At 39.7% G+C, this 27819-nt stretch overlaps 1 protein-coding gene across 4 annotated transcripts in view; it reads right to left on the bottom strand.

Moving 5' to 3' along the window:
* Nucleotides 1-2408: 2408 nt before the first annotated feature.
* Nucleotides 2409-27819, bottom strand: part of GATA6 (GATA binding protein 6) — a 45785-nt gene continuing 20374 nt past the window's right edge. For all 4 annotated transcript variants that reach the window (XM_061596849.1, XM_061596866.1, XM_061596839.1 and 1 more), the window contains exons 4-7: nt 23426-23551; nt 22034-22121; nt 21837-21946; nt 2409-3934 (exon numbers count right to left, since the gene is read on the bottom strand). In XM_061596849.1, the coding sequence (XP_061452833.1) occupies nt 3764-3934; nt 21837-21946; nt 22034-22121; nt 23426-23551 (495 nt within the window). In that variant the 3' untranslated portion in view covers nt 2409-3763. The remainder of the gene's footprint in view (nt 3935-21836; nt 21947-22033; nt 22122-23425; nt 23552-27819) is intronic.

Genomic DNA, 27819 nt, shown 5'->3' with positions numbered 1-27819 from the left:
ATCACATCGGGTAGGTAACCTCACCTGCATCTTGCATCCAGCACGTGGAGTTGCACACATGGTGCTTCTGCCTTCACTACTCAATAGATGATTGGTGCTGTCAGTTCTCATTGTTCTGATCCCTTGTTTGAAAGACAGGAGCACTAATTCTAGCTTAGCTTAGGAGTTTAGTGGTATAAGAAGTGGCAACTAGCTTGGCACCTAATCAGGAACATCAGGAGCCAGCTAGATGGAATGCATCCCAGCAAGGCTGCTTTCCTTAAAAGGAAACAACATTTGGAAGAGGGTGGTGGCCCTGGAAGGGCAGCTTTCACGTGTACAAAAGAACAGAAATGGTCTTTTCCTGTTTTCAAGTATTCTTTTTAGGGATTCCAAATCTCAGGGTTGTCTCTAGCCAATCAATAGGTAATGGCCTTGACTGAATAATAAACGGAGGAGATGGGGCCGCACAAAGCCACTCCAACCATGAGGATAAAGTAGGCAAGAATCCAGGGTACCAGGATTTCAGGGAGTCTGGGGGGCAGAATATTTTTAAGGAGGTTCGCAGAAGTTAATCAGCTGCTAGACAATATCCCTTGCATTCTAAGGGACATGATCAAGACATTTCACACCTTCATTGGCTGCCCAGGGCATAGACACAGTTGTAAAAGACGAGAAAACAAAAAAAGACACACGACAGACATGAAAAATGAAAATTTCCCATTACTGCTTGATCATTTAATGTGTTATTGTTTATATTGCTCTGCCCATAGTGAGACCCAGGGTGGGGTAGAAGGAATGAAAATTAAAAAGGCACAATTTAGTCGTAGAATGCCTGGTAGAATGTGCTAACTTCAATCCCTGGCATGTCCAGGTACAGCTAGAAAAGACTATGAAGGAACTGAAAGTCTGGAGAACTGCTGGCAGTCAGTTTACAGTCTACAGTAGAGTGTAAAGTAGATAGTACTGAGACAGATGGACCAATGGTCTGACTCTGTATGAGACAGACTCCTGTATTCTTGAAAATGTGATCTAATGGGTTAAAAAACCTTGGGGTAGCCTTGAACCCACAATATGTTAAGAGGTTGGAGAGGTAAATAGGTTCAGATCTCTCAGTATATGTGTCACAAAACTCTCATGGTAGTCCTTAATTGTGCCACTTACAATTCAGTTTTCCATATGTCCATTGGTGTTACAATGACTGAAACTGCTAAAGTACCTTAGCTGAGATCAATAGTGTATTCATAGATAAGCAACCTGTTTTTCAATAAGTGATTTCTTTAACAATATACCCTTTACTGGATATCCACAGCTAATTTACAAAGCTCATTCAAAACAACATACATGCATGAAACTAATATATATAGCAATCAGTGCATAATTTTTCTTATGCTTGCTTTGCTTTATTTTGAAAGCCAGTGTCCCTGATAAGCTGGGTAGTTTGAGTATTCCTCTCCTATTGTCTGAGTCTTTTAGAAAAATTGAGTACAGCTAATCCCACAATTTCAAAGATCAGACCAGTTGTGAAGTTTTTATTACAATTTTGAATTTTCAGTTTGTATTTCATGACCCAGAGTACCACCCATTCCATTTTACTTCTAACATTATGATCATTAAAATTTTACTATAAAAGGGGGAAATGCTGTGAACCTCATTATAAGAAGCTTTATAAAAGGTCTCTAAGACCTTAATCTCACCAACAGGTTGGATATTACTTTCCCTGAACATGTGAATGAAAAACAATGGCATGCAATCCTAGCCATGGCTATTTGGAAGCAACTTCCATTATGTCCAGTGGTGCTTAGTATTGCAGCCTAGAATGGGTAGATTTGTTTAGGACAGCAATGGAAAAGCAGTAGCTCCTCCAGATGCTGCCAGACCAGAACTCCCATCATCCCTGGCCACTGGTCACACGGGCTGGGAACTGAAGTCTAACAACCTGTTAAGGGCACCAGCTTCATCATCCCTGTTGCAGGAGTCCAGCCAGCTCCCATCCAATTGTTTTTCCATCATCAGTGCAGCACAGTAGGAAGTTGATAAAACAAGTGTTATGGCAATAGGTGAAGCATGTCCTGCACACTACAAAGCCAAGGTATAGGAACCTGTGGTCCTCCATATATTGTTGGCCCTCCAATTCCCGTTGTTCCCAGCTAGCACAATAATCACCAATTACAGGAGTTGTAGTCTAGCAACATCTGGAGGGCCACAGGTCTCTCCCCCCTCCACTGGTATAGCCTATACTGTTCTAGTAACCATCCTAACTGTGGTATTCGTAGCTGAGTACAAATGGTTTAACATTATTCTTGTGCATGAATGGCAGGAGGAATTTTCTTGGGATGTTCGCCTGATTCTTTCCACTTTTATGTAGATGCTCCTTGAGTCTACTTATATATTTTATAATATATTTAAGAGAAATCACATCATACAGAGAGAGAAAAAACACAACCCTTTTATTTTCAAACCACTGTTGCAAACAACTTTCCACATGACATCCCTTTTTAAAAAAAAAAAAAATGTAAACCAACCTAGCTATGGGTCAGGTATATTATACAGATTGTATCCAGTATTTTAAAGATGCCTAAATATTTTGATGGAGTATTTACATATTTTATCCATTAGGTAGTAACGTTTCACTGCAATTGATATTCTTCTAGCAGATACTTTATTCAGTGGCAAGATAGTGGGGATGACTGTGCAGTTATATATAAAAAGCTCATGACCGGATAGGCAGGTAGGTTCAATTTTTTTCCTGAGAAAACATTTGTTCTTGAAACATGTGTTTTAAAAATCAGAAACACAAAAGTAGAATGTTGTTTTGTTACAATAAAAAATTGCAACAAAATGATGCCTACGTAACTTTTTCTTTTAAATTATTTACGTACCATTAAGTTAAAATGTTTACATTCATTCCATTCATTCATATAAAAACTGTTGTTAAATCTTATGCTTATGATTTAACACTGATTGCTGCAAGACAAATTGCACTTTTTATAAAAACAAAATTATTGTATATATGGAAAGGGGGAAAAATCTGAATTCTACCCTGTTTACAAATTCTGACTGACTACATACAGTTCAGTCACAACATAGACACTCCATTCTCCTCCATCACAGTATATGTTAAAAACAGTAACACAAATATTTTAACCCAAGTTCTCATTAGCCAGTTCTAACTTGAAAAGGGTGTACCAAACTGTGTTTTCCTTCATTGGGCTGTATTGGAAGTCTGCTTCAGAAAACTTACTTAGAAATGTGGGCATGTTGTAAGCAGAAGGCACTAGCTGAAACACTGACCTGTGAGAGAAGATTGCATCAAACGGTCAAGTTCAAGATGTGCACATTAGGACAAACCGCACACTTGTTGTTTAGCTCTTCTATGTTGCACTATTCTTTATCATGCAAACTTTGTCTACTTTGTCTTATAATAATATCAACACCAATCAGATCTTGGATGTTGGTCGAGTGGGAGTGGAAGAAATACACAATCCACAAACACACAAGGCAGCACTGGTAGTTGTGGTGAAGATCTATCAATAGTGCAGATGGGCATTCCTTGTTGAGCTAACAGAAGTGGTTTGGGCTCCCTCGACTGTCTTGCATTGCTGAGGACCTGGGCAATCAAAACAGAGACCATGGGGAGAAAAAACCCCTCTAGAATCAAGGCACAGATATCACTGGCAAGGAATCATAGTCACTGTTTCTTGGGACAAGGAAAATGCACAACACAAGTGTAGCTGGTGGCCCCCCTAGTGCAAGTATCCAGCACCTTCGATTCATCAGAAATTCATGCTAGAGCCAAGGCACACCAGGAGGAATCCTGTCTCACAGAGGCTGTGACTTCTGCAGTGGAGGTCAAGCTGACGCCTGAATATAGCCCTTCCTGGCCAGAATATTTGAGTGTGCTTGTCTCAGGACTGGTGCTTTCTCCCCGGCCAGACATCACTGAAGACACCGCCTGCAGCAAAAGAGATAAAAAGCAAAAGGTTTAAAATAATGCTTGTTTATCAATTGAAGCAAATAACAAGAAACATTGACCAGCGGACATAATTTTGATTCTCAGAAGCACTAAACTAAAACATGACTAAAAAAGACACACTTTCAAAAACTAAAAATACTACAATTCCCCAGTTATGACAACTAAAGTACTGTACCCGCCATAATATCAGATGAAAAATGCTCCCTTCTAATTCACTTGAACACACACATATAAAAGCAAAACATTTCCCAGCTCCACAGTCTGGAGCTGCGCCAAGTAAGCAATTTTCAAGGATGAAAGCAGAAATGTTCTTGAGTTTTATCTCAGAATTATCAAGAAGGTTGGAAAGGCACTTCTGACAGTGTTCGATGCATCTTTATGGGGAAAGGTGGGATGAACAACACTTAGAAAAAAATCGGTTTCAAATAATATTTTTTCAAGTGAGAAGATAATTTTGCAATCTGACTGAGATACCCAGGAGCTCCGACTCCCCATCTGGTGATACTCTTGGAAATGTGTCGGGTCCAGGGAGTTCAGGAGTCATTTGTTGTTGTTATATGCTTTCAAGTCGATTATGACTTATGGCGACCCTATGAATCAGCGACCTCCAATAGCAGCAGGAGTCATACAATGAATTTAAAAATCCTTTTTTATGACATTTTATTTTATTCATGAAAATATATAGCATGCTTAATCTCCCAACACTGTGCCCATAGCAAGGGATATGCCCTCTTCCCCTGTCTACAACTGGTCCTCAGGTACATGCACACCACAGTGCATTTGCCATTACTCATGACTGAGGAACAACAATACACATACACACACACACACACAGACAGACAGTTTTGAAAGCAACAAACAAAACTTCACCCAAGCTTGCTCTGGATAAGAACACAAGAAGAGCCTGCTGGATCAAGCCAGTGGCCCATCTAGTCCAGCATCCTGTTCTCACAGTGCCCAACCAGGTGCCTATAAGGATTCCGTTAATCACCTAAAATATATATGCACATAATTGTGATTAACGAAACATAGGTTTTTATTGTTCTACCAAAATGTTTCTGCTCCTACCTTCATCAGCTGCTAATATACAAATGCTGTTACCAAGGTGGCAGTTATAGAACTTTTATATCTTGCCCTTCCTCCCAGTAGGAGCCCAGGGCAGCATGCTTACAGACACATTTCTACTAAATTCAATACTCTCCTCCTTCAACAAAACATGTATGATATTTACGTTTCAGCCAGTAATGACTCACAAGATGCTTCCTCTATAGGTTGGTCTACATAATTCTATTTATGTTAGGCCAGTAAAAACAACTGGTTCTTAATACAGTAGGGCCCCACTCATATGGCAGGTTACATTCCAGACCCCCGCCGAAAAGTGAAACCTGCAGAAAAGCAGAACTCCATCAATAAAATGGCACCCAAAGCCCAAAAAATGCCGTAAAAGCGGAAAAAGTGCCATGAGTGGGGCCTTACTCTATTTGAAAGCCATCTTATTAGCGGAATGCCAAAAAGTGGGCCACTGAAAAGTGGGGCCCTACTGTAATGCATTGCATGAGATCCTAATGACTTCTCTCAGTGTAACACTTTTACTTCATGTACATTGCATTTGCCAAGCAGCACTCAAACCATCTTCTTTTGTGGCTGGGAAAAGGCAACTCAACATTTTGGGCACTGCGTAACATGAATAACATGGGCAAAATGCAAAACAGGGAAGTACCCTCTCTGGCCCACATAACAGCAAAGAAGGATTGTGCTGCTACTTCAAGTTCTGTTTCAAGGCACAATGTAGGTTGGCAGTTCATTAGCTAGCCCTGCATAAACTAGTTTGGGAGAGAATTCACAGGCAGCTCCTCTTTAAGATGTTCTGTTCCAATAAACCCTGATTCTTGGAGAATGGACTCACTTCCTCTGTGTAGGATTCTGATTCCACACATTATATTTTGCATCTACTGAAACAGCATCCATCCATTTATTTATTTAAAATTATTTATAGATCACCTTTCATTGTGAAAAATAGCAAGGTAGTTTACAAAATAAAACCAGTACAATAAAAACAACACGAAACTCTGGTTCATGGATAATGCTAAACCAAACTATGGCTTAGCAAGCCTGTGGGCTCCTGGAGAGAAGCTCACAGCCACTTTACTCTTCCCTGGTCCTTTTTGCTGCCGGGCTACACTGAACTAAGCCAAACCTTGGTTTAGAGTGTTGTCTGAACCAGTGCTCACAGTTAAGCTCTCTCCTCACTAACCACAAGCTGTAACCAATGTTTGCTCTGCAAAGCAGAGCTTGGAAGTTACAAGTAACGAATTACTTGTAATTTATTACTTTTTTGAGTAACGAGTGGGTAACTTCATTACATTTTGCTGGTAATAGAACGAGTAGTAACTTCATTACTCTTCAGGAGTAATTGTAATGTTTCCAGCATTACTTTTGCGCATTACTTGGGGGAAAGCAGGGGAAGTCTTCTGCTCTGATTTGTGAATAAAATTCATGTGCTTCAAATTGGGCTTCTGTGCAGCATTGTTCTTCCTTCGTGCTCTATGGGTGCTTAGGAGGCGACGAGGGAGGAGGTGGAGAGCAAGACGGGGTGGAGAAAACAATTGTTTTAAAATTGACAGGAGTGGAAGGAGAAAAGAGCTGGAGGCAATATATATATACAAAAATATGTGTGGGGGGGTATCATCATTGCTGGGGGTGGGGTGGGGGGATGTGAGATTCTGTTATGCCATACTGTTAATCTTATGGATAAAAAAAATATTCTACTACCCTCTGTGTGTGTGTGCTTATTTTTAATGTTGTTTTAGGCTACTCAGATGTGCAGCAGCCAAGGCCAGCACCTTGTAGGCAATTTTTTTTATAAAAAAGTAACTAAAATGTAATTGTAGCAATTACTTTTGAGTAAAAGTAAAGTAATCAGCTACTTTCAGAGTAATTGTAATGGTAATTACTACTTTTGGGGGGCCATGTAACTGTAACTGTAATTTATTACTTTTTAAAAGTAATCTTCCAAGCTCTGCTGCAAAGCCATAGTTTAGTTTAGTGTGGCACATGAACCAAGCCAAAATCACAAAACAGAATATCCAGAGAGTAGTAAAGCCAGTACTAAGGTTGTCTGTGTGAACAGATTTTTACCAACCAATGGAACATCTGACTATAGGTACCTGGCATATCTCTAAGGGGAGGTCATTTCACAATGTGGGGCCACCATAGAGAAAGTCCTTCTTTGAGTTGTTGTAAGATATTTCTCCACTAGCTACAGGACTAGAAGGGCTGATGACGACAACCCCAGTGAACAGGCTGGTCCATAAAGGAGGTAGTACTCTCTGGTCCTAGGCTGTATAGGGTCTTATAAGCAGGGGTGTCAACAGGATTTCCTGGGCCTGATACACTGTATGTAGACCAGGGCCCCTACTTCCCACCTCCCCACTTGCAAGCAATCTTTTGGTAAGAATTGCTGCTTATATACATATATTACCAATATGAACACTTTTTTGGAATCCACAAAATTTAATTTTTAAGATTTGATCTTAAATTTAAGTCTTGATTTAAGATGTATTTATTTAGCAGATTTTAACCTATCTTTCAGAGTTCCTGCCCTCACAAGGCATTTTACAAAAGTTATATATAGTTCAAAAGCCATAATCATATAATTATTTAATAACATTTAAACATTAAAATAATATTAGCAACGTAGGAGCAGCTAAAAAAATTGTGCTGCTTGACTGAACCAACTCTCAGCCTAACCTGCCTCACAGGGTTGTTACAAAGATAAATGGGGGTCACAGAAAGAAAACCAAGGTGCAAATATATCATGTTGTATTTACAAACCATGCAGTGAAGGGGAAAATCTACACAAAGGCACTCCCCAATTTTTTTCACAGCAATGTTCCAGTCCCGATATTTTACAGCAAATTACCCCCCAAAAAAACAACTTGCCAACACACATACACAAATACTCTAAGCAGCTTGACCAAACCAACTCTCAGCCTAACCTACTTCACAGGGTTGTTGAAAAGACTCCATATAGACACACAGGAGATGTAAAAATACACACACTCCATATACTAGTCTATTGTAAAAGTCAGTTGGTCAACGCACAAAATTTTTCAAAAAAACATCAGTACTAGTATCCTGCCAAATAACAGCAGTGACACCTAAGTAAGCCCTGCCTAATTGCTTAAAATAACAGGACTGAAGGGGAGAGACAGATTTACAACACAATCCTTTTCTGTGTTTACTCAAACTTTCCATGGATTTACAGCACAATCCTAACCATCTCTACTCAAAAGTAAGTCCCATTAAATTCAGTGGGGTTTACTCCCAGGTATGTGGGAGTAGCATTGCAGCTTTTCTGGGAGTATAGGACTACAGCTTCATATTGGGAAGATTTTCAAAACTGGCTATGAATTAGACAAATAAACTGCCCTGCTCAGCAGTCCAGGAAAATTTAAACTTGTATGACTCCTTATGTTTAGAAATCCATAATATATTGTAATGGCATCATAAGCTACATGTACACTTTTTATTTGATAGAAAAAATGTACAATATGCTATTTTTTGCATGTAATTTAAAAAGAACTTGCACGTACAGTTTTATTACTATTTTCACTGAAATTGTTTACTGTGCATGCCTACCAAGATCCTGCTGTGCTGTGTGTGTGTGCTTCTTTAATCTTCTGTTCTGGACTTCATGTTGGATGTGCACACAGAGAAAAGTGGGTGAGCAGGTACATGCACTGCTGCTGAAAGCTATAAGCTTACTCAACTCATGTGTGTGCTGATGCACACCAGTAACCACTATGCAGAGACAATTGAGAAAAGGAATATGTTTTCAGGACTTGCAAGAGTTTCTAGCTATTGTCTGGAATTCAACAAATCTCTCATCAGTCACAGCTCTGACTTCACTTATTGGCTACAAACCTGAAAGTGTGGGGATTGGAGAAGCTGGCTAGCTCATTTCACAGAAATAGTGTGGAGAGGGTGTCACATATTGGTATATCTTTTGTTCTGTACCATTTAGAAACTTGCATTTAAAAAAAAGAAAAGAAAGAAAGCCAAGTGTCTGGGGCCCCTGTTGACCCCAGGACCAATACAAACGGACCCTTTCTACCTGTCTGTCGGTGGCCCTGCCTAAAAATAACCAACATACCTCAACTCAGCTAAGTAGTGAATAGGCAGTTAGTGAAATTCAGCACTGGTCTAATATAATCTCACTCCTTATATATCCAATTGATCACTGTGCTCTGCAGGAGGGGGCCTCCTGTGGACACCATCTCATCAAGAAGTCCATTCCATATGATGTAATAAGTGGCACCTTCTCTTTTGAATTCCCTCCATTTTAGATCATACAGGCACAATCTTTGTTGTCTTTTTGGCACTTTTCCTCTTCCAACAAGTATTTTAAGTGGGAAATTTTGTCCTAGTCTTTATCTGCATTGACCTAAAATTGTGTTTATATGTGTTTTATTGTTGATGTTTTCATTGTTAATTAATTAAATGAACAAATAAATAAATGCATAGAAAGATGCTCCACTAAGCATCCTAGATTTTGCATTCTGCCCTAGCTGCAGCTTCTAAACTGATCCTATGGGCACTCCCTAAAAAAAGATGTTAAAAGCTGCAGTCATCTTAACTCTCATTATTTTCTTTTCACAACAATTTATTATGTTTTATTTTTTTTAAAAAATCAACCCAACATCAAACCCTATTTTAGGCATAAGGAAACCATGTGAGTGTTTTTATCGCTGGCACAGTGCACAGCTCAGAGTGCAGTTGTGTGTGACAGACAACGTGTCTGGGCTACATGACAACTGCTGCTGGATATTCAAAACATAATATCAGTGCGAATTCCAGAAGCTGACCTTGGGACAAGAGATAAGAGCCTGGAGTACAAAAAGACAGCCAGACTGCTTTAGTAATTTGTGTACCCACTGCAGTGTCCCCAACCTGATCCCCTCCCCAATGTTTGGGACTACAAATCCCGTCAACCCAGCAAGCATGGACTCCCATTGGCCATGCTGGCTGCGGCTGATGGGAATTGTAGTCCAAAACCTTTGGAAGGCACCAGGTTGGGGAAACTGACATATTAGATCACAATGCATTATGAGTAATCACAGGACTTCCAGCTCCCACCCTAGCATATTACCAGATCGGGTCAAGACTCAGAAAACCCCACAAGGGCCTCTCCCCCTCCTTACAGTAGAAATACAAGAATAATACATTAAATAACTTAACAATTAGTTGCTCTTTCAAGGCACTTAAAATCAGCTGATTGAGAGAACTGCCTCACACTACCTAATTATAGGACTAGCCCTTCTGAAACGGTATAGATACACATACACACGTTAGATTTGCATAAAATGTGCATATGTTGCATCCTCTTACATTATATGTTCTGGTGATGTATTTCCTCTTTTGGGGAAAATGCATAAGAAGCCACCCTAGTTGCAACCCTAAGATTCTAGCCCATCCCCTGCACATTTAAGTTCCATCACCAAATCAGGAGATGAGCTAATGGGACTTCTTCAGCCTGGCTTTTCGCCACCTCTGAACATAAATAGAGCCCTATTCAGTCAGGCCAGTGGCCCATCTAGTCCAGCATTCTGTTCTCACAGTGGCCAACCAGATGCCTAAGGGTAGCCCACAAGAAGGTCCTGAGTGCAACAGCACTCCCCCCCTTCTGTAGTTTCCAGCAATTGGCATTCAAGGACATACCACCTCTGACAGTGGAGACAGAGAACAATACTTGATGGGTGCCTGTGGCAGAGAAAGAACAGGGGAAAGAGGTGGGAGAAGCGGCTATTGCCCATTTAAAGGCACTGGAGGAATCTTTTGAGTTATGACCAGGAAATACTCTCATTCACTCACTCTCTTTATCCTATCTTTTCACCATATAACCTAAAAGGAGGCTGCTAGCATAAACATTTAAAATACAATTCAAGACAAAATATAACCCACACTCAAATAAAACACAATAAAATATATTTTTAGCAATGAGTGTGGCTGACAAAGGGTGGGGTTATAGTCCCCACCCTGCATCTAGCATGGCTTTGCTAGATTGCGACCCCTGCAGAGAGCTCTAGCAGTGGCAAAAGTGTATTAATTCAATTTCTCTGAAAATCAACAAAGGAGAGAGAGATGAATGTAAAGCCAAATCTCTGGCAAATAAAAAAAGGCCCACTGAAACCTTAAGAGAAAAAACATTAAAAAGAAAGCACTTTTAGAACTTGGAAATACAATATATACTGCCTGTTGTTATAATGAGACAAGCAAAACTGCAGCTGACTCTGAAACCTTATACAGCTGGGATTCTGAATCTGCCCTAAAATATTAAACAACTGTGTATAACAAGATCTAAGCATTTTCAGAAAACAAGAAGTACCATTTAAAAAGTATTCAGCTGACAGACCTTTAACACATACGTGGAAGAAGACAGATACAAAAACAATAGGTATGGAGCGTGCTTAAAATGTGGCTTAGATAGGAAAGTTTGTGGTCCACAATTCAGACATGATCACATGTGGTAATGACTGGTGTCCAACAAATATGGGGCAAACTACAAATGACAAAGTATATTGTCAAGTGCTGTTGGTGAAGTAGCAAAGACAATCTAACCAGCCTTCTGGGCATATAGGGAAGGGAATGGGTTGTGGCTCTGAAAGTTTCACTTTTCAAGGGAATTAAAATGAGCTAAAAACAATTGCTGACAATAACCAAATTGCTGACAAAAACCAGTGGGATACGGTTATCCCTGGATATAAACTATATCCTGGATATAAACTATATCGGAAGGACAGGGAAGGACGTATTGGTGGCGGAGTCGCTCTATATGTGAAAGAAGGCATTGAATCCAGAAAGCTCGAAACCCCAAAAGAGGCAGACTCCTACACAGAATCATTGTGGGTGGTGATACCATGCCCCAGGAGGGACTTAATACTGGGAACGATCTATCGTCCCCCTGATCAAAATGCTCAGGGAGACCTTGAGATGAAATATGAAATTGAGGAAGCATCCAAACTAGGAAATATGGTAGTAATGGGTGACTTCAACTACCCAGACATAGACTGGCCGCATATGTGTTCCAGTCATGACAAAGAAGCAAAGTTTCTAGATATTCTAAATGACTATTCCCTAGACCAGTTGGTCATGAAACCGACCAGAGGGACGGCAACCCTGGACTTAATCCTCAGTGGGGACCAGGACCTGGTGCAAGATGTAAGTGTTGTTGAACCGATTGGGAGCAGTGACCACAGTGCTATTAAATTAAACATACATGTAACTGGCCAATTGCCAAGAAAATCCAACACGGTCACATTTGACTTCAAAAGAGGAAACTTCACAAAAATGAGGGGATTGGTAAAAAGAAAGCTGAAAAACAAAGTCCAGAGGGTCACATCACTCGAAAATGCTTGGAAGTTGTTTAAAAACACTATATTAGAAGCTCAACTGGAGTGCATACCGCAGATCAGAAAAGGTACCGCCAGGGCCAAGAAGATGCCAGCATGGTTAACAAGCAAAGTCAAAGAAGCTCTTAGAGGCAAAAAGTCTTCCTTCAAAAAATGGAAGTCTTGTCCAAATGAAGAAAATAAAAAAGAACACAAACTCTGGCAAAAGAAATGCAAGAAGACAATAAGGGATGCTAAAAAAGAATTTGAGGAGCACATTGCTAAGAACATAAAAACCAACAACAACAAATTCTATAAATACATTCAAAGCAGGAGACCATCTAGGGAGACAATTGGACCCTTGGATGAGAAGGGAGTCAAAGGTGTACTAAAGAACGATAAGGAGATTGCAGAGAAGCTAAATGAATTCTTTGCATCTGTCTTCACAGTGGAAGATATAGGACAGATCCCTGAACCTGAACTAACATTTGCAGGAAGGGATTCTGAGGAACTGAGACAAATAGTGGTAACGAGAGAGGAAGTTCAAGGCTTAATGGACAATATAAAAACTGACAAATCACCGGGCCCGGATGGCATCCACCCGAGAGTTCTCAAAGAACTCAAAGGTGAAATTGCTGATCTGCTAACTAAAATATGTAACTTGTCCCTTGGGTCCTCCTCCGTGCCTGAGGACTGGAAAGTGGCAAATGTAACGCCAATCTTCAAAAAGGGATCCAGAGGGGATCCCGGAAATTACAGGCCAGTTAGCTTAACTTCTGTCCCTGGAAAACTGGTAGAAAGTATGATTAAAGCTAGATTAACTAAGCACACAGAAGAACAAGCCTTGCTGAAGCAGAGCCAGCATGGCTTCTGCAAGGGAAAGTCCTGTCTCAGTAACCTATTAGAATTCTTTGAGAGTGTCAACAAGCATATAGATAGAGGTGATCCAGTGGACATAGTGTACTTAGACTTTCAAAAAGCGTTTGACAAGGTACCTCACCAAAGGCTTCTGAGGAAGCTCAGCAGTCATGGAATAAGAGGAGAGGTCCTCTTGTGGATAAGAAATTGGTTAAGAAGCAGAAAGCAGAGAGTAGGAATAAACGGACAGTTCTCCCAATGGAAGGCTGTAGAAAGTGGAGTCCCTCAAGGATCGGTATTGGGACCTGTACTTTTCAACTTGTTCATTAATGACCTAGAATTAGGAGTGAGCAGTGAAGTGGCCAAGTTTGCTGACGACACTAAATTGTTCAGGGTTGTTAAAACAAAAAGGGATTGCGAAGAGCTCCAAAAAGACCTCTCCAAACTGAGTGAATGGGCAGAAAAATGGCAAATGCAATTCAATAAAAACAAGTGTAAAATTATGCATATTGGAGCAAAAAATCTGAATTTCACATATACGCTCATGGGGTCTGAACTGGCGGTGACCGACCAGGAGAGAGACCTCGGGGTTGTAGTGGACAGCATGATGAAAATGTCGACCCAGTGTGCGGCAGCTGTGAAAAAGGCAAATTCCATGCTAGCAATAATTAGGAAAGGTATTGAAAATAAAACAGCCGATATCATCATGCCGTTGTATAAATCTATGGTGCGGCCGCATTTGGAATACTGTGTACAGTTCTGGTCGCCTCATCTCAAAAAGGATATTCTAGAGTTGGAAAAGGTTCAGAAGAGGGCAACCAGAATGATCAAGGGGATGGAGCGACTCCCTTACGAGGAAAGGTTGCAGCATTTGGGGCTTTTTAGTTTAGAGAAAAGGCGGGTCAGAGGAGACATGATAGAAGTGTATAAAATTATGCATGGCATTGAGAAAGTGGATAGAGAAAAGTTCTTCTCCCTCTCTCATAATACTAGAACTCGTGGACATTCAAAGAAGCTGAATGTTGGAAGATTCAGGACAGACAAAAGGAAGTACTTCTTTACTCAGCACATAGTTAAACTATGGAATTTGCTCCCACAAGATGCAGTAATGGCCACCAGCTTGGACGGCTTTAAAAGATTAGACAAATTCATGGAGGACAGGGCTATCAATGGCTACTAGCCATGATGGCTGTGCTGTGCCACCCTAGTCAGAGGCAGCATGCTTCTGAAAACCAGTTGCCGGAAGCCTCAGGAGGGGAGAGTGTTGTTGCACTCGGGTCCTGCTTGCGGGCTTCCCCCAGGCACCTGGTTGGCCACTGTGAGAACAGGATGCTGGACTAGATGGGCCACTGGCCTGATCCAGCAGTCTCTTCTTATGTTCTTATGTTCTTATGAGTTCTTCTGAATCTCCACATTGCTAGGAATCTTTTGGTATTATTGTCCAGAAAGGTGGAATAAATCATTTCTGTACCAGTAAAGGAATGTGTTTTCTCCAGTTGATTAATAATGTTGTTGATCTCAAACTGAATACGAGCCAACAATGCAATATGGCTGCAAACAAGGCAAATGCTCATTTAGGCTGCATTAACAGAAGTAAGGTTTACAAACGGCATGAAGTTCCCCTCTATTTAGTTAGGCCTCATCCTGAGTACTGCATCCAGTTCTGAACAGTGTACTTTAAGAAGAAACTGGAACAGGTTTAGAAGAGGGCAACAAGGATGATTAGGGAACTGGAAATAAGCCCTGAGAGGAGAGACTGAAAGAACTGGACATGTTTAGCCTCAAGAAGAGAAGACTGAGGGGAGATATGATAGCACTCTTCAAGTACTTGAAAGGTTGTCACACAGAGGCCAGGGTCTCTTCTCGATCATCCCAGAGTTCAGGACACGGCATAATGAGCTTCTTACAGGAAGTCAGATTACAGCTGAACATCAGGAAAAACTTAACTGTTAAACCAGTGGAACCAATTACCTAGGGAGGTGGTGGGATCTCCAACACTGGAGGCATTCAAGAGGCAACTGGACAACCATCTGTTGGGTCTGCTGTAACTAGGATTCCTGTATTGAGCAGGGGGTTGGAGTAGATGTCCTCATAGACCCCTTCCAACTCTATGATTCTATTAATAACCTTTTTGTGAACTGAAAGCAACAGTGTCTGAAAAGTCTTCATAATCTCTTGTGTCAATTTGGAATTTTCCTGGTTGCGAAACTTAAGAAGTATGATTTTTTAAGATGAAGTAGGATTGCAATCAGTTAAATAGCAAGTGAATCTGGCATAGCACAAGTTAAAAGCAACATTTCCAATTAGTGTTAGTACTGTGGCTTCATGATGGCTCATCATTTCCAAAGCATTTTTACTGTATCAGTTGGGACACCCTTCTCATCCCCAAAATCAACCTGGGAAGTGTTTTAGGATGAAAGAACCCTAGTTGCGCATTTTCCCCCATGAGCATGGCTGGTATGCTAAGAATGAAGTGGGCCCTTGCTTTGTGGACATACCCCCAACATCCATGTGCCAACCCATCTCTGACCTTCACACATTAGACAAAGATCTGAAGGAGAAGCCAGTGGTACTCACATAGACTTCTCCTCACAACAAGGAGTCCCTTCAGCAGCCCTCCCCCCTTCAGACCTTTGCTGGACACCCAGGAGTCAAAGGGGCAGATCTGACTAGGTGCACAGATATCAGAGATGGAGCTAGGCAGGCACACAGATGTCAGGAGCAAGGCCAGGATGTGTAATTCCACTCTATCCTCCACATTTTAATGCTGTGTATGGAGGGAACATCTACAAAGGGCTAGAATCTATTACTGGGCCAGCCTTACCATGAAGCAGTATGAACCTACCACTATAGCCAGCTGTTGTGAACTGTGAGCACTGGGCAAGCAATAATCTATTCATGCATGCATAACGCACCTTTCTACGGAACAAGCCCTTTTTACAGTACAGTCAGGGACATGATAGGTATGATTGTATCAGCTCATTTTCACATGATTTGTATTAGCAAATACTGAGCGTTAGGTCAATGCTACTGGTTAATGATTCCTGTGGGAAATCGATGTTCAATAGTGTTTCCTGAAGCAAATGTGTAAAAATGTGGAAGTAATAGGTGTCTGTACATGTGCCTATAAATGCTGTGTACATGCGTCTGGGAAATCTAGCCCAATCAGTTTTTCCAGACAGGGATGTACATGGCTGTTTAAAGCTGTACACACACCTCATACCACCATACTTGTGTGTTTCCTGCAGAAATCACTGCAGATAGCAATAACTGTAGTTCCTCAAAAAGAAAAAAATACTACTGTTTCTTACTGCTCCAACAAACATTTCAAATACTCTTCATCCTTGCCTTTCTCAACCAACATGATCCAGATGTTAACGCTGTTTTCTTTTAAGATCTCCCACTGTGCACATACAGCCAGGAAATATGAAGAGCAAAACCCAGCACTCAAGAACATTGAGTGACCACATATTGAGAAATTAAGATCATCCATTACTCCCGAGGGCACATTTGGAGATATGTGTCTTTCCTTACATTACATTTTTCCTCTAGGCAAATGCCAATTGGGCACTTGTATTCCCATGATGCTGAACCAAGGGGCCAAAAGGCTCTACGTCAGGGATGGGGATCCTGTGGCCTTCCAGATGTTGTTGGACTCCAGCTCCTATCAGCCCCAGCAAGCATGGCCAATGGTCAGGGATGAGGGGTGTTTGAGTCTAACAACACCTGGCTGGGCCATATTTTCCCCATTCCTTCTCTAAGTCATACTGGTTCCAGTGGAACTTCCCTGTTTACTTAAGACTGCATCGTTAGATTTGATCCTCAGCAACTCTGAAGGAAATCCCATCTATTTGATGGGATGCTACCAGAGAAAACACATAGGGAAAAGTCAATAGCCATTATCCAACATGGAGGAAAGAGTACTTAAGCCGATTTGGTTGTGTTGATACGTCTATAAAGTTCTATATGCAGACAAAATTTATCAGGTTTTCATCTGTTATTAGTAGATAGCAATGCATAATTTTATGCATGTTTACTCAGAAGTTAGTCCCGTTTTCATTGGGCCTTACTTCCAGGATAAGTGCACAGTAGTCAGAAGCACAGTTACTCAGATGGGGCTTACTCCCTTGTAAAGGTGCTTAGGAGAAAACTCCTTTGAAATCAGTGGGACTTGCTTCTAAGTAACCATACACAGAATTGTGCTTTCACAGATTTGGGGGGAGGATAATACACCTCTTCTGCAGCCCTGTTTGATGGAATCATAACCTAAAGACCAGCCAGTTCAAGGCCAAGCAGTGCAGTAAATATCCATATATAATAACATTTGCAGGAGGACATATTTTCTCTTTCACAATGTGACTGCATATTTGAGCAGTGAAGCAAATGAAAGGAATTGGGTCAGAGAACAAGAGACACTTAAACCAGCGATCATAAGACAAATAGTTCTGGAGATTATTTAACTAAAAAGAGAATGCCATTTTTCAAGTAAATTACATGACTGGAATACATAAGGTTTTTGACAAAGCAGCTGAATGTACAATGAATGTACATAGGTTGCACAGTGTCCACCATGTTCTCTAAGAATTATGCTTCTGTTGAGGGGATAGAGCCCAAATTCCAACATACAAACAGCAGTATTTTGTACTTCAGAAATGTGCACTTTTTCTCCTAGATCAAGGGTGATGAACCTCCAGGCCGGATACAGCCCACAGCTGGATTTTATCTGGCCCCCTGGGTCTCCTTCTGCCCATCAGCTCCAGCAGGAAAAGGCTGAGAGGGGAAAGGCTTTGATGTTCTGCAAAGTGGTCAACTGCAGCTCCTATCTTTGCAATAAGATCAAAGCAGAGGGGGAAATGCCTCAGCAGAGAGGTAGACTTCTTTGCAAATATGCCACAAGTGTCCATGCAATTAGGTGCATGCAATTTTGGAAATGCAATTGCATTTTGACGTTTGAACCTTTGAATAGCTGCAAAGCAGTGTTTGTAGTTCAGCTGCACATTCAACTATTGACATTATTCACATACTTCTGCTGGAATTGCTGAGTTCTTTTTGCCTTTTGCACAGTCAGGACAGATAAAGGGGGCTAGAGAGCTTTATAAACAATCTTCGTAAAAACAAAAAGAGTCTATGGAGAAAATGGGAGGTAAAACTTGACTGGCGGTACGTATGCCTCCTTTCCATAGAAATAGCTATTTGTGTCTCTGCCCACTCTTGGGTCTGACCCTGCCCGCAACCAGAACACAGCTTCCAACAGGTTTTCACAAGTGTAATGTGGCCTTCAGCCCAAAAGAGGTTCCCATCTCCTGCCCAAGAAAGAAATCTTAACAGTAGTGCTGGCACTAAACAGCTCCTTGTTGGAAATTGCATCAAACAGCTGTCAGCAATACAGTTCCCCAGGCAGTCTTCTCGTGTTGGAATTCTAAAATGCTTCCTTTTTACATATTTATTTTAATCTTTTGGATCTAAGCACCATCTCTGAATTTATACAACTGTTAAAAGTGCAAGCCTACTATAGCTCTTGTAGAAAAAGGGTGTATTGTGATAAGTTTCAAAGGAGATGTTATAATACATGTATGGTGTGGAAAAATTCCGATCGATAGTGGTGAAAAACATTATTGGAATGTTGATTTGCCAGTGAAGCCAACAATATTTATTTTCAGCTATGTAAAACAGTCTATATTCCAGTCTACATCTCACAATAAATATTGTAGCTAGCCAAGAGGTCTTCAGTGTCTTTAAAAGTTGTGCAGGGGAAAGGGAGAATTCCACCTTGTGGTTTTTCCCATTACAGGGTTGCAAGAACACCTGCACTTGCTTGACTTTCTCTTCTCCTAAAGATACAGGATCAGGATCAGGCCATGAACCTGGCAACCCTACTTGCCATAGACATAATTTGATTTATTGGGCTTGGAGACCAATTATCCAATATATGGTAAGAGAGCTGCACAGTTCCGACATAATGACAAACCATGGTTTGCCTTTACATGAATTAACCTGTATGAGCCTTGGGCTTGTACACTACTCCCCCACGGTTCATGAGTGAAAAGAGATCTAAATGTCCACTTTTAAACTAACTCCAGTTCCCTATTCAGTCAAAGCAGAGGGAACTGTGATTTGTTCAAATCATGGTTTGATATCTTAGTTTGTTAACTCACCACAGTTAGAACAAACCACATTTCCTCAGCTTTTCACATAATGGGAGGAACTGGGGTTAGTTGGTGGAAGCTTTCCATTTCCTTTCATGCACAAAATGAGAAGGAGATTGAATTTGAGGAGTGACTGATCCTGCAACTCATGCAGGCTCATTGTTGTAATGAAAACACATCTGAATCAAGCCAGTTTTACTCAAGAAGAGCAGAAGCTCTGTCAACCCTGACTTCCCAGTATTAATTCCAAGGCCTGTTTAATGGTGACTGAACTAGAATGCCGGTGGATTTATAATATGGAACTGTTAGATTTAAATACTGTTTGGTTAGATTGGGGGGGGCTATCTGTAGCTAAATGGTTTACCAAACAACAGCATTAGACAAAAATCAGGTGGGTGTGGATTCCACTGTGTGCCAAGTCATGTGGTTATTGAGGGACCTTAGATAAATTGTGCAGTCTCTGTCTGATTTCCCCTATCTGCAAGTTGAAAATTCTTCTTTGGGAAATGGGGATTGGATGCTAGCCATTGGATTCCTTCCAGCCTTAACTAATCTCGACTATTTAATTGATCAGAGAACTGAAAAATAAGGTGTTCTGCAAACATTGATATTCACCAAGCTCCAAGAAACTGTGATGAAGGACAACTCTTCAAAATGAGAAGCATCCCTTAATATAAAGGATTTCCAGAAACCTTTGTCCTGCTTTGCAGGTTTTTGTGCAGGCCACTGAGCACACAGACCTGCAACACATATGGAACACATTAAACAGAAATTATTAATGGCTTACCATGATTTTGGCAACTTTGCTCCTCCCCACTTGCACTGGGGGAAAAAACCCATAATCCATGGTTTAGCATGACATTCAAACCAGAGATCTGTAGTCAAGGTTTATTCTTTGCTTACTGATTGTGTTTTTCCAGAGCAAAATAAACCAAAATCCCTGTTTTGGGCATAACACTAAGCCAGGAAATGGTTTGTTTCCTCTGTTGCTGGCAGCGGTGGAGACAAACAACCTGGAAAGGTGGGTTCATGGTAAACCATTAACTATGGCTTACTGTGATATGCAAACTGGGCCAGTATTTCAAAAAGTTTTCCATATTATTATTATTATTATTATTATTATTATTATTATATACCAGCCCATAGCCGAAGCTCTCTGGGTAGTTTACAACAATTAAAAAGATTAAAAACAAATACACAAATTTAAAAAACACATTTTAAAAAAAACAATTTAAAAACTGCAATGTTGGCAATGAAAAATAAAATGGACTGCCTTCAAGTCAATTCTGACTTATGGCGACCCTATGCATATATGCATCTGTATTGAAAAAAGTGAAATTGATTCCTCAATGCATGTTTTACTCAGAAGTAAGCTCTATAGATTTCAATAGGACTTACTTCCAAGTAGTGTGTAAAGGATTACAGCCTAATTGGCTATTCAGTTAAAAGGAAGATGTTTAACCAACCACCACTTCTAATTTAACTGGTTGATAGCCCTGGCGTATGCTTGCATCGGGTGCGCTCAGCATGAATGGCTATCCATCATTATCTGACAAATGTGGGTTATATGGCATTGTTACAGGTGCCACATAATACTCATTCCAAAAGATTGGGTCTTTTAGTATGGCAGCACCTACACTTTGGAACTCCCTGCCTATTGATACCTGCTTAAACCATTTTTATTTAGGTAAACCTACCCAGGTACATATATGTTGATTTGTTTTAATCTCTTTTTAGTCTGTTAATTTTAATAATCTTTTTTAAATGTTTGGAGTTGCTTGTTTGGAACTGTTTTTATTGATCATTTTAATATTCCTTGTAAACTGCTTAGAGGTTTTATTACAATCAAGCAGTATGTAAATTTTGTAAAATAAATACGCATTATCAACAAGCTATTTGTGATACTACATGCTAAAATAAAATATACATTTGAAGGGGAAAAAATCTCTCTTCATCTAAATGCATTATACTCTCTACAAAATACATCATCATCAGAAAAATTAGGGTTTCCTAGAACAAACTTCCCCATACCAACAAAGGGAATAATGGGTGGGGGAGATGCTCCAAGAGCAGATCTGTAGGTTACTATCCAGGTATTCCCCCTCTCCCCAGTGTAGCTGTGGAACATGCACCATACAACTTGGTATGAGGAGGCAATGTTTTAACCTGTGGATCACCCCACCCTGGAGCAGAGCCAATGCCTATCGTATAACATAGTACAATATAATATATAATATATAATACAACACAACACAGTATAAATAAGAGATAAATCTTATATCTTAATAAAGACGTTTGTGAAGTACTTTGGTTTTACATTGTGTTTGCATTTATAGGCAATTTCCTCAGATATTCCTACTCCAGTATCAACTAACTAACTGAAAAGTTTGTTTAGATTACTGTTCTTCTAGATAAGATAAAAAAGGAGATAACATGCGCCATGGAAATCCACTTGCCTACAAGCATGGATACTATTTTGTCACTTACCCCTGAGGCTGTGGTTTGTGTGGTAGGGGAAGCATTTTTTCTACAGTCATCTGAGTTCGTAGAAGACGTTGAAGTTGGAGTCATAGGGACGGCATTATTGCTATTATTACCTGCAATTGTAGTATACCAGGTTAGAACTCTCCATTCTCCAGAGGGCCAAATTACTGTCCTGCCACAAATTATTTGATTATATTTACCAGAGCATGACTTTCCCTTAGTAATGTTCTTTGGTTTTCGTTTCCTAGTTTGAATTCCCTCTTTCTTCATAGCAAGGGGTCGGGGCACCTAAAATAAAACACAAAATAAAATAAAATAAATTGTTTTCTCTTAGGATACATTAGGGACATCCTGCTATAAGCAAAAATATGTTGTTTAATTCGTAATGTTAAGCACTATTCGTGTAAAATTTCATTTACTTCTTTTTCTCCAGTCCTACACCACTTTTGTACGCAGAGGAGAGCCCATAGGACATGGTTATTTTACTAACTGAGCTAGCAGACAATGATGATTCTACAACTCTGCGCACATATAGAGCTGCACCATCCACTGAAGTGAAGCCCACATATGCAGGATCTTGTAGGCACATAGAATATTATCCCCACGTTCAGCATTCTTAACAAAATGTTAGAATGCCAATCACTTTTTGGAGTAGCAGTAGGGCAAGCAGTGCTAGACTCAATCCAACCTCTTTCCATCCAACAGGCAAATAGTTCTGATAACTTATTTGAGGTTTGGGAGCTCCACAAGTGCAGGGGCAAAAACACAGTTTCTCTCGGCAAACCTGCAGCTATTTCTTTCAGTTGTCTGTACTACTGGAGAAACTTGTATATGGTTAAAATGTTCCAAATGTGGAGTACACTATTCCTCCAAGATGAAGACTGTTCTCTTTCTCCCAAGTGGAGCTTGTACTTTTGCAAATGCCACATAATATCCATTCTGCATTAGTAAGAAGTTGATCCTTTAGTGTGGCAACACCAGTGCTTTGGAACTCCTTGCCTGTTGACATTTGGCAGGCATCCTTGCTATGTTATTTAAGATGTCTTCTGAAAACTTTTTTTATTTTGTCAAGCCTACCATCATATATTGTAGTTTCCTATGTTTTTTTTAAACCTTTACTGATTTTATCTGTGCTTTAATGATGATGGTTTTATGTATATTTGTATTTTTAAAAATTGTTTTCTGGATTTTTAACTCTGTTTTTATCTACAGTTTTGATGCTACACCACTGAGAGGAGTGCTTTGTGACTGAGTGATTTATAAAATATTCCAAATTCTAACTAGCTAAATAATACCTACAGCAGCAGTAATCAGTTACTTCTGTTTTCTGTTTAAATTATTATTTACTGAAGCATTAAATGAGGGGTTATGACATTGTGTGGTGTTATGGATTTCTCTGCTGACATATCATTTTGTAGCCGAGTACAATTGAGGTTCCCTCCCCCTTCCCGCTTCAAGCAGAGCTGGACATGAGACTTCTGTGAAACTAAATGTGCATTCCATCTGAGGAATGGCTGCAGGATGGAGTGGCCATTCAATGTGCATCAGGCAAGGACTGAAATAGCTCCTGATAATACTGAAGAGCTGCTCACCCCGTGAAGCTTCATGTACAGGCCACAGGCATTGCATACAGGTTCTCCCTCTGCATTCCTGCGCCAGAGGGTTGTGGTTGTAGTGTGACAGTTGGCACAAGACAAACCCAGTCTTCTCGAAGAAGGCTAAGAGGCAAGCACAAAGAAATATCAAATAAACACAAAAACGTATGGAGAAATTTGTTTCACATACAAACGGCGGCAGAACTGAAAGGAGAAGAAAAAAGCACAAATAGCTGATGGAAAAGAAAAGAATCTCAACGGTGCACAGGGATAAAGGTTTAATGGGCCAACATGTTTTTAAAATATATTCTCTTGGGTCACTTAAATACATAATACCAGGCTGTCTACCATGCTAATTCATTTGGTTACACAGCATGGTTGAGAACAGTGTTGTGCATTTAAGTGTCCCTGAGGAAGATAAAAAAAAAAGGTGTTAGGCCATTATACCTTGATTTTTTTTCTGTGCACTTTTCAGACTCCATCCCTCCTGTCTCCCCCACCCCCAGTATACTAGCTAGCGGCTTAACTTTAAGTCCCTGTTCCCACTAAGAAGCAAAGCTAAAAAATCTGGCTCCTCCTTCTGAACCATTCTGGTTTCAGGGTACTCTGGCAGTCTCACACACTCATGCACACACACAAAGTGTTTTGGGAGAGTCTGAATATATTAATCCCCTTCCACTAATTCTGCAGAGAGTTATGTGGAAAAATAAACATTCCAAGATGCTTTGCAGAAGTGGGCTTTAGTTGGGGGAGAGGGGTTGGGGGTGTCAGTAAACTCACGTATAGCAGAAGAGCCTATATTATAAACAAGTCATTTATGACACTCTTCAGTGGAGTATGGAGCCAAGATGAGGCAACCTTACATCAGAAATAATAGTACAACAAAGAGCTTTACAACCGCAGACCATAGATCATAAGTAACGCAGTTTCCATAAACATGTGAAATGAAGGTGAAAGGGTTATAAAATTTCCTGTAACAAGTGATCTCTTTTACATGAATCACAGGCAAGAATTTGAACTACATCATAAATCTGCTGTTTTGCACAAGTAATTCAACATTAAAAAAAACAACAGACTGACTGACTATAGCAAACTAACACATTTGCAGAGGGGGGAAAACCCATTATAGACATCAGTACTCATTTCATCCAAGATTGTAAATGTTGACACCCTAGGAAGAATGAATTTGTTCAGGTCCCACCCTTCATTCTGAAAATTAGCCATAGGCTTGCTAGGAATTTTCTTTTTTTAAAAAACAATGGCTCTACTGAGACAACTGACATTAAAAATAGACATTGGCAGAATCTGTTTATTTAGAATATTACTATTGCTTTATCTTTGGCCTCTTAATTAGAAGCTCTATTTTTATAACAAAAATGCAACTGACATTTTTAGTTAAACATATTTTAACAGATAGAAGAAACTCTAGAAAAAATTACAGAATTGTACAATTATTAAATGCAGTGATTTTATTACCACATACAGAGTGATTTTATTGCTACTCTTGTGATTCCAAGGATAATGTTAGATTTTCAGCGCACAATATGAAAAATATATTTCATATGTAAATATATATAAATGATTCACATAACTGCCTAATGTTTCAGCAGGTCAGGAGGAAACTGTCCAGTGTTTCTAAAACTTATGAAATGGTTTTGTAGATATGCTCATTATCTGTGAATGTTTAGAGGTAAAAGTTGTAGGGCACATTATTAAAGTTCAGGTTACATATAAATAAAACAAAATTGGAAATTACGGCCAAAATGCAGTTAATTGAAAGTTCCACTGAAGAAAATAAGCAGACACATTAGAGTCAACATTTTTCACAACCCATTTTAACCAGTTTTTGCATGATACCCAAGCTCTGGATTGTGCACATTTTATATTATAGCTTTCAAAACCTGCATTTCTTTCTTTCTTTCTTTCTTTCTTTGGCTACTTACTTACTTACTTCCAAACTACTAAAATTCTGTATATATTTTACACTCTATATTTCTGAACTACACATCACCAAAAATCATTGCGTGCCATTTTAGATTTAACTTTTGAAAATGATCAAATTAAAAGAAATGTACAAATTATGTCCATGAAAGCAGACTATGTTTTCCTTTTCTTTTTTACATGGCCATAGACACTTAAGATGTGAGAAATAACATATCCATGGAATACATGAACATATTTTTATGGAGCAAATAAAATTACTTATTTCTACAGGAAATCAGGTTTTCTTGTAATGGGGGGAGAGACTTTCCTCTAATTGGATTATGCACTGCTTAATGAAATTAAGTAGATAACCAGTTACAACACTTCTACTGTGATTAACTTTGAAAAGCCCTTTGCAGCAAAGGCACCACTGAGTAGATGGTAATCTGATTAAGAAAGTGCGACTTTTGAAAGCTCATTGTCTACCTTGAGGGGGTTGGTTTGTTTGTCTTTGAACAGATTGGTTAAGATAGCATAACCTAAATACAAATAGTACTGATCAAAGTTATGATAAATAGTATTATAACAAATAAAATGTGGTTAAAAATCAGTTATCAGTATTTTTATATGGTGGAAGAATAAATATACTCCAGTTGCAAGGGAGGGGAACTTGAAAAGCACTTCTGTTATATATTCTAGGGCTATTTACATAACATCCAAGTAAAATAACGTGAAAGTACAAAAACTAGCGCAAAATAATAAAAGAGTTTATGACTGGCTAAATGAGATTAACATTTGTGTAAAAGCCTGGAAATATTTTTGTAAAGGTGTTTGCCTGGTGTCAAAAGGTAGTTAATGTACAGTATATGCCAGGTAAACCTCTGCTGGAGACAATTCCACTGGTAAGGTAACACTATCAGAAGGATTTTTCCCTGGTTACCAGTTGTGTTGTGAAGTGGAGTAGGATGTGGTGTGTACTGAAGTGGGGAATGCAGCCTTGGGACTTTTTTCAGAGCAGAGCCAATGACACTGTCTACAATACAGGGTAATGAGGGTGTTTCTTTGCTCTGGCAAGTGAATGAAGTGATATGGAGCCTTTCAAGTTTTTACTATTGTTTGTGACAGATTACAACAGAGGAAGTTGGAGAAACAGGAAAATCATCAAGCAGAGGCTGAGTACTTTTTCTTTGATGGGGTTCCTACTTCAAGCTAGCAGTTTAAATGGTGACACTTCTTTGCAAGACAGAGAGAAGGAAGCAAATGGAGATAGAAACACAGTCAGAACCCTAAATGCAACTATACAACGACTAGTACGTAGGGACAAAGAAAACTGTTACAATAGTTATTGTATAGAAATAGAAAAGGACAACAAAATGGGAAGAACAAGTGCACTATTCCAAAAGATTAGAGAAATGAAAGGGAAATTTAAACTAAGAGTAGGGATTTTGTATAATCAACAGGGGAACACACTGACTGACCGAGATGAAATAAAAGGAAGATGGAAGCAATACACTGAAGAACAATATAAAAGAGATGCAAGGATGACAGATTCATTCACGGAGGAACCATATGATGAAGAACCAGAAATTTTAGGATGTGAGGTGAAAGCTGCTCTTAAAATTCTTGCAAGAAACAAATCACCAGGAACAGATGGTATACCAACAGAGCTGCTACAAGCTACTGAGACTGAATCTGTCCACATTTTGACAAAAATTTGTCAACAAATATGGAATACTAAACAATGGCCCACAGACTGGAAGCGTTCAATATATATCCCAATTTCAAAGAAAGGGGATCCCAGAGAATGCAGTAATTACCGAACTATTGCCTTAATATCCCATGCAAGTAAAGTAATGCTCAAGATTCTACAACAAAGGCTCTTAGCATATGGAGCGAGAAATGCCAGATGTCCAAGCTGGATTTAGAAAGGGAAGAGGCACCAGAGATCATATTGCAAACATAAGTTGGATAATGGAACGGACCAAGGAATTTCAGAAGAAAATCACTCTGTGCTTTATAGACTACAGCAAAGCCTTTGACTGTGTAGATCATGAAAAACTATGGAATGCTTTAAAAGAAATGGGGGTGCCACAGCATCTGATTGTCCTGATGCACAACCTATACTCTGGACAAGAGGCTACTGTAAGGACAGAATATGGAGAAAAAAATTGGTTCCCAATAGAAAAGGATGTGAGACAGGGGTGTATTTTATCACCCTATTTGTTTAATCTATATGCAGAACATATCATACGGAAAGCGGGATTGGACCAAGTTGAAGGAGGTGTGAAAATTGGAAGGAGAACCATCAATAATTTAAGATATGCAGATGATACCATACTCTTAGCAGAAACCAGTAATGATTTGAAACGAATGCTGATGAAAGTTAAAGAGGAAAGCACAAAAGCAGAACGACAGCTGAACGTCAAAAAGGCTAAAGTAATGACAACAGAAGATTTATGTAACTTTAC

This window comes from Rhineura floridana, chromosome 1 (genome assembly GCF_030035675.1).
Source record: "Rhineura floridana isolate rRhiFlo1 chromosome 1, rRhiFlo1.hap2, whole genome shotgun sequence".
Lineage (NCBI taxonomy): Eukaryota > Metazoa > Chordata > Lepidosauria > Squamata > Rhineuridae > Rhineura > Rhineura floridana.
The sequence above is the reverse complement of the archived record's forward strand: the minus strand, read 5'-3'. Positions and strand labels throughout refer to the sequence as shown.